A 7,562-nucleotide genomic window follows, 5' to 3' on the forward strand; every position below is an offset into this window, starting at 1 on the left:
TTAGGATTCACTGTTACTGATGCCGTGAATTTGGCACAGAAATCCTCTAACACGGTTCTCTCCCATCAGAGAGATTCCGTCTCATGGACTCTCATCCTCTCGCACTGCTGGGGTCTCAGAATTTCATGCTGCAAAGCTCCAGCAAAGGCTGCCTGAATTAGAGCTTGAAAACAACTAACTTCAGTTTCTTCTTTTTCCCAGTGCGCCCAACAGCTAGAGTGAGTGACAGGTCATCTCATGATGGCCTCACCACCCTCTCCTGTAAGGTCAGTGGGTTCTATCCCCGGGACATCACCGTGACCTGGCTGAAAAATGAGGAAAGCAGACAGCAGGAGACCTACTCTGAAGGCATCCTACCCAGTGGGGATGGGACCTACCAGACCTGGGTGACAATGGAGATTGATCCCAAGATCAAAGCCCATTATTCATGTCACATGGAGCATGAAAGCCTGTTAGAGCCACTCTCTGTCTCCTGGGGTAAGGAGTTTGTGTGTTTGTCTGTTTTCCAGTGGGAGAGGGGGAATCCGTTAAACTTAACGCCTGAAAAATTCTCATTCGGATATATAGGCTGAAGCTAGAATTTCCTGAGGGTGTCTGAGGCCCTGTCCCTCTGCAGTCAAGTTCTTGTGCTAGAGTTGGTACCCACAGTGCCTGGGGCTGTCTTGCTCTCCAGTTTGCTGCCTCGGGGGCTGTTGGATGCATCCCAGCAATACAATGTCTCTGAAGGGAGAGGATTAACAATGAGACGTTAAGACCTGAAGGGACCATTCTAATCATCTGATCTGAGCTCCTGCATAGCCCAGGGCAGGGGAGAATCTCACCAGGGACCCCAGCATCCAGTCTGGCCATGTGAGGGCAAACTAGTTCTGATCCTTCAGAAAGAGATGTCCATTCCAGATGTAAAGTCTCCAAGGGATGGAGAATTTACCACATCCCAGGGGAAGCTTAAATCTGCCCCTTATTTCCAGACAGAATTGGTCTTGCTTCAGCTTGCAATCCGGTCTCAACTTCATGCACTCGTGGTCCTGCCATGAGTGCAGGGGACGGGAGTAGATGACCTCTCGAATCCCCTTCCTATGATCCAGCAGGTTCTCAGAAACATGGCTCTATGGGCCCTTCATTCTTGTCCATGTGGCCAGAGAGAGAGGTTTAATGTTGGGAGCAGCTTGTTTCTGTGTGCAGTGATGCTGGAAGGGAGGGTATGGCCTTGAAATGGAGCGAGGAGGCAGCTTAGAGCCCTGCATCAGGGGGGAGAGTCTCCGATGCCCCTAGCAGAAGGAAGTCGAGGAAGAATTTATTATACATGAAGCTGCCTTCCAGCAGTCTTTTTGCTTGGTTAATTGAGATGTGCAAAAATGCAGCCTTTGGAAGTGCAAACAATTTCTGAAAGGGCAGCCTGCACTGGAAATCTAGTCAGCAGATGGTTTCACATCATAATGCTGCTACCACGTCCCCTGCCAATTTTTGTCATAAACCACATTTCCCTATTCTCTTAGAAGGATTTTTCTTTTTGCTGTATTATTATGTGGCTCTTTCAGACAACAGGAGAAGCTGATTAATGAAACTGAATGTGTATAGAGAACTTGGGGTTTAACAGTTGTATGTAAACCAAGAACAGTGTTAAAATATCTCTATCATCCCCCCTTCACTTTCTGCCCCCTCAAAAAACATGCACTGTGTCTGTAATGCCATTCATGGCAGGGAAATCCAGAGCTTTGAGGTTGGTTTCCATTTTGTCACCAGACTCCCACAATGGGACTATGTTCCATTAGTCATGAAAGTCAGCATGGTCAAGGGGGGATTAGAGGCTGGGGGCCAGGACTCCTGGGTTCCGTCGCTGGCTCTAGGAGGTAAGTGGAGGCTAGTGAGTTAGAGCAAGGGAGCTGAAAGCCAGAACTCCTGGTTCTTCTTCGAGTGATTGCTCACATCCATTCCAGTTAGGTGTGCGCGCCGTGCGTGCACGCTCGTCGGAAACTTTTTACCCTAGCAACTCCAGTGGTCCGACAGGTTGCCCCCTAGAGTGGCGCCACCATGGCACCCGATATATACCCCTGCTGGCCCACCCGCTCCTCAGTTCCTTCTTACCGCCGTGTTGGTCGTTGGAACTGTGGAGCGCGGCATAGCTGTCCTCCACGTCCCTAGCTCTCCTTGTTCTGCGGTTGTTAGTTAGTGGTTAAGGATAGTTAGTTATATAGTTAATAGTGTAAATAATATTGTAGATAGTTGTTAGCCGGTTTGGGCCGTAGCCATTCCCGGCACCGGGCTCATGCCTGGTTCGCCGGGCTTTAAGCAATGTGCGGCCTGTAAGAAGCCTATGCCGACCAGCGACCCTCACGACGCGTGTCTGAAGTGCCTGGGGGAATCGCACAGGTCGGAGAAGTGCCGCATTTGCAAGGCTTTTAAGCCCAGAACAAAGAAGGAGAGAGACCAGAGACTTAGGACTCTCCTAATGGAAGCGGCACTTGACCCAGCAGCTTCACAGACCGTCATCTCTACACCGGCACTGGATCGCACCAGCACCGGAATGACTCCCCGGCACCGACCTTCCCCGGCACCAGGTGCAGAAGCAAGACCCTCGAAGTCTGCAACTCCATCCAGGCAGACTTGAGTGGAGCTCCCGGCATCGACATCTGCCGCGGCGCTACCGGCACCGTCGACTCTGGGTCCGGTGGGTCCGTCGAGTCCGGTCCCGCCGAGCTCCCCCATAAGATCTGGGGTTGAGCTATTGGTCCCATCGACTCCAGAGACCTTCGCCTCGGCACGGGACCTCATTGCCCTGACTGAGTCAACTCAGCCTCTACCCCCGGTACCTCCGGTGCGGGTAGCGTCCAGGGGCAAACCCATGATGACGGCGCCATCTCGGGACTCACGCTCGCGGTCGAGGTCCCAACACCACGGTCGCTCAAGATCCCGCCGCCGCTCGCAGTCCCGGCAGCGCTCCCCTCGGCGGTACCGGTCGTACTCGCGGCATCGATTGGCCTCCAGACGATCACGGTCTGGTTCCAGCTGCCAATACCGGCACCAGGACTCTAGGAGCCAGTCCCGCTGTCGATCAGCGCACCGGTCGACCTCACGGCACCGAGCTGGTGGCAGGTCCCGGTCGACCTCACGGCACCGAGCTGGTGGCAGGTCCCGGTCGACCTCACGGCACCGAGCTGGTGGCAGGTCCCGGTCCCGATCCCAGCACCGAGGCAGCGGCCGGTACCGGTCCAGATCCCGGCACCGAGACAGAACCCGGTCCCGATCCCGGCACCGGTATGACTCCCGGTACCGGTCCCCGGCACCGAGAACATCTTCGGTGCCGGACCACGGAGACTCTTACCAGCCACGTTCGGCCCCTCCATAGCCTTCCAGACAGCCGTCGGTGTCATCACAGGCGGACAGCGTATACGCACTGGGCACCGACAGACAAGCGGCTCTTTTCCAAGACCCTCCGCAACAGGACCAGGGTCCGCAGCAGTGGGGGTTCTGGACACCCTGGGCGTACCATCAAGCCCAGGGCCCCCAACAGCTTCCTCCTAGGCCTGCAACGGCAGAGAACAGGGCGCCGGAGGCGTCGTTTTCTCGCCCCCCTCCCTCCCCGGACGGGGAGGACGGATCGAAGCAACAAGACCCTGGTCTCCCTCCTGAGCCAGAGGCGAGGGCTGAGGCGGACCCCCCGCTGGACACTTTCTTGCCGGGGGTCTCCTCATCCTCTTCTCCTGACGAAGCGGTGACTGGCACTTCCTCCAATAGCCCTCCTCCGCTAGATCTCAGGGCACATCAGGACCTCCTCAGGCACGTAGCACAGAATCTGAGCCTGCAAGCTGAGGAGGTCTCTGAGATCGAGGACCCCGTCGTCAGCATCCTCTCCTCCGATGCTCCCACCAGGGTCGCCCTACCCTTCATTAGGACGATCCAGGCCAACGCCAATACAATCTGGCAGTCACCAGCCTCCATCCCCCCTACTGCGAGGGGCGTCGAAAGGAAGTACATGGCCCCCTCCAAGGGCTATGAGTACTTCCACATTCACCTGACACCATGTTCCCTGGTGGTGCAGTCGGTGAACGAGAGGGAGCGTCACGGACAGGAAGCCCCAGCCCCCAAATCCAAGGAGGCCAGGCATATGGACCTCCTCGGCCGCAAGGTCTATTTGCTTGGGGCCCTTCAGCTCAGGGTTTTCAATCAACAAGCCCTTCTTAGCCACTACGCATTTAACTCTTGGGTGGCAGCGGACAAGTTCAAAGAGCTGCTGCCACAAGAGGCTCGTCAAGAATTTGCGGCTATTCTTGACGAAGGCAAGAAGGTTGCACGAACCTTGTTGCAGGCCTCCTTGGACGCTGCAGACTCGGCTGCCCGTACCCTCACCTCGGGGGTAACGATGCGCCGCATCTCCTGGCTTCAGGTTTCTGGCCTTCCACCGGAGCTCCAATACACCATCCAGGACCTCCCGTTCGAAGGCCAGGGCCTGTTCTCGGAAAAGACAGACCCCAGACTAAAAAGTCTTAAGGACAATCGGGTCATTATGCGCTCCCTTGGGATGCACATGCCTGGGACGCAGCGCAGACCCTTCCGGCCGCAGCAACAGCAGCAGCGTCGGCCATACCCCCAGTTCCGCCAGCGGCAGGACCTTAATAGGCGCCGCGGCATAAATGGAAGGCGCAGACAGTCGGGGAACCAAGAGGGGCAGAATCAGAGCTCCTCCAAAGCCCTGCATGGACCCAAACCTTCGTTTTGAAGATGCGCCCGAGGGCACAGTATCAGTTTCCCCCACGGATCCTTCCCCCCCGTTTTCCAACCGCCTTTCGTTTTTCCTCCAGGCGTGGACCCAAATAACATCCGACCGCTGGGTCTTACGCATGGTGCAGACGGGATACCGTCTGCAGTTTGTATCATTTCCTCCCTCCCGCCCCCCTTCCTCGTCCCTCTTCAGGGACCCCTCTCATGAGCAATTCCTTCGACAGGAGGTACAGACGCTCCTCAACAAAGGAGCTATAGAGACGGTTCCGGAAAACGAGAAGGGCAAGGGGTTTTATTCCCGCTACTTTCTGATCCCCACGACCAAGGGAGGCCTCAGGCCTATCCTCGACCTGCGAGAGCTCAACAAATGCCTAGTGAAGTTGAAGTTCCGCATGGTATCCCTGGGGACCATTATCGCATCCCTGGATCCGGGAGACTGGTATGCCGCCCTCGACATGCAGGACGCTTATTTTCATATTGCCATATGGCCACACCACAGACGTTTCCTTCGATTCGTGGTGGGCCGCCTTCACTACCAATTTGCAGTCCTCCCATTTGGCCTTTCTGCGACTCCGAGGGTATTCACAAAATGCATGGCCGTCATTGTGGCACATCTTCGGCGCAGTCGCATTCACGTGTTCCCTTACCTAGACGATTGGTTAATTCGGGGCACGTCGGAGCTGCAGGTCTGCAGCCACGTCCGCAGGATCACCGGCCTGTTTGCTACCTTGGGCCTCATGATCAACGTGGACAAGTCCACCCTGCTTCCCTTGCAGAGGGTGGAGTTCATTGGGACCGTCCTGGACTCCACCGTGGCCAGGGCCCTTCTGCCATTGCCAAGGTTCCAGGCGTTGTTGGCGATCGTTCAGCACTTGCTGGCAGCCTCCTTGACATCGATACGGACATGTCTAACCCTGTTAGGCCATATGGCAGCCTGCACATTTGTGACCGGGTACGCACGGCTCCGCATGAGGCCCCTCCAGTCGTGGCTCATCGCACATTACCGGCCGGCAAGGCAACCACTAGACATGCTGATCACAATCCCCCAGGGGGTGTTGGATTCTCTCAGCTGGTGGCTAGACCAGTCCGTAGTGTGTGCGGGGCTTCCATTCCACCCGCCCCAGCCCTCGGTGTCCCTAACGACGGATGCCTCAGATCTCGGCTGGGGGGCCCACCTGGGAACCCTGAGAACACAGGGCCTGTGGTCCCCACAGGAGGTGAAGCTACACATCAACATGCGGAGTTGAGAGCGGTCCGCCTTGCTTGTCAAACGTTCTGTCACCAGCTTCGGGGTCGTTGTGTCGCGGTATTTACCGACAACATGACGACCATGTACTATATCAACAAGCAGTTGTCACGAGGCGATGCGACTCTGGGACTTTTGTATAGCCCACTCCATTCACCTCATGGCTTCCTTCCTCCCCGGAGTACGGAACATGCTGGCGGACCGCCTGAGCAGATCCTTCCTCTCGCACGAGTGGTCCCTTCGCCCTTCGCCCGGACGTCGCCCTCTCGATCTTCCAGAGGTGGGGTTGTCCCCGCGTGGACCTCTTCGCGTCCGGGGGGAACAGGAAATGCCAGGCGTTCTGCTCCTTTCAGGGCCGGGAACCCGGGTCTATAGCGGACGCCTTCCTTATTCCGTGGACGACCCACTTGTTCTACGCGTTCCCCCCGTTCCCGCTGGTCCACAGGGTCCTTCTGAAGGTGCACCGGGACAGGGCCCGCGTGATCATGGTAGCCCCGGCGTGGCCCAGATAGCATCGGTACCCCATGTTGCTGGACCTGGCCATAGCCGACCCAGTTCCCCTGCCCCTTCACCCGGACCTGATCACCCAGGACCACGGAACTCTCTGTCACCCGGACCTCCAGTCGCTGCACCTAGCAGCGTGGCTCCTGCGTGGCTGACCAGTTCTGAGTTGCGCTGCTCCACCCCGGTACATGAGGTACTCTTGGGCAGCAGGAAGCCTTCCACTAGAGCGACATACTCTGCCAAGTGGAAGCGTTTCTCCTGTTGGGGCGTGGAGAAAGGTCTCCTCCCGATGGAAGTTTCGGTGGCCAATATTTTGGACTATATTTGGTCCCTCAAACAACAGGGCCTGGCGATATCGTCCCTGCGGGTCCACCTGGCGGCTATCTCCACCTTTCACCCGGGTGGAGATGGCCGCTCTGTTTTCTCTCACCCGACAGTGACTAGATTCCTGAAGGGGCTGGAATGTCTATACCCTAACGTCCGACCCCCTGCCCCGACCTGGGATCTTAACCTGGTGTTGTCTCGGCTCATGGGGCCCCCCGTTGAGCCGTTAGCTACTTGCTCCCTACTCTATCTTTCTTGGAAGACTGCCTTTCTAGTAGCTATTACCTCAGCTAGACGGGTGTCGGAACTCCGGGCTCTCACGGTAGACCCCCCGTATACAGTCTTCCATAAAGATAAGGTGCAGCTGAGGCCGCACCCTGCCTTTCTCCCCAAGGTGGTCTCAGCCTTCCACGTCAACCAAGAGATATTCCTCCCGTTTTTTTCCCCGAAACCTCATTCTTCAGGCAGGGAGCAACAACTCCACTCGCTTGATGTCCGTAGGGCTCTCGCGTTCTATGTGGAGAGGACCAAACCGTTCCGCAAATCCCCCCAGCTTTTTGTGGCAGTAGCGGACCGCATGAAGGGGCTTCCCATTTCCTCGCAGAGGTTATCCTCGTGGGTAACATCCTGTATCAGGACCTGCTATGAGCTGGCCCACGTTCCTACGGGCCGTGTGACTGCGCATTCTACCAGGGCGCAGGCGTCGTCGCTGGCTTTCCTCGCCCGTGTGCCCATCCAGGAAATCTGTCGGGCAGCGACCTGGTCATCG

General features: G+C 56.8%; 1 protein-coding gene across 4 annotated transcripts in view; it reads left to right on the top strand.

Moving 5' to 3' along the window:
• The window catches only part of LOC115639910 (class I histocompatibility antigen, F10 alpha chain-like), a 42,049-nt gene that overhangs the window by 19,245 nt on the left and 15,242 nt on the right, over positions 1 to 7,562 (top strand). For all 4 annotated transcript variants that reach the window (XM_030542837.1, XM_030542836.1, XM_030542838.1 and 1 more), the window contains one exon: positions 202 to 477. In XM_030542837.1, coding sequence (XP_030398697.1) covers positions 202 to 477 — 276 coding nt within the window. The remainder of the gene's footprint in view (positions 1 to 201; positions 478 to 7,562) is intronic.

Source organism: Gopherus evgoodei, unplaced genomic scaffold (genome assembly GCF_007399415.2).
Source record: "Gopherus evgoodei ecotype Sinaloan lineage unplaced genomic scaffold, rGopEvg1_v1.p scaffold_149_arrow_ctg1, whole genome shotgun sequence".
Classification (NCBI taxonomy): domain Eukaryota; kingdom Metazoa; phylum Chordata; order Testudines; family Testudinidae; genus Gopherus; species Gopherus evgoodei.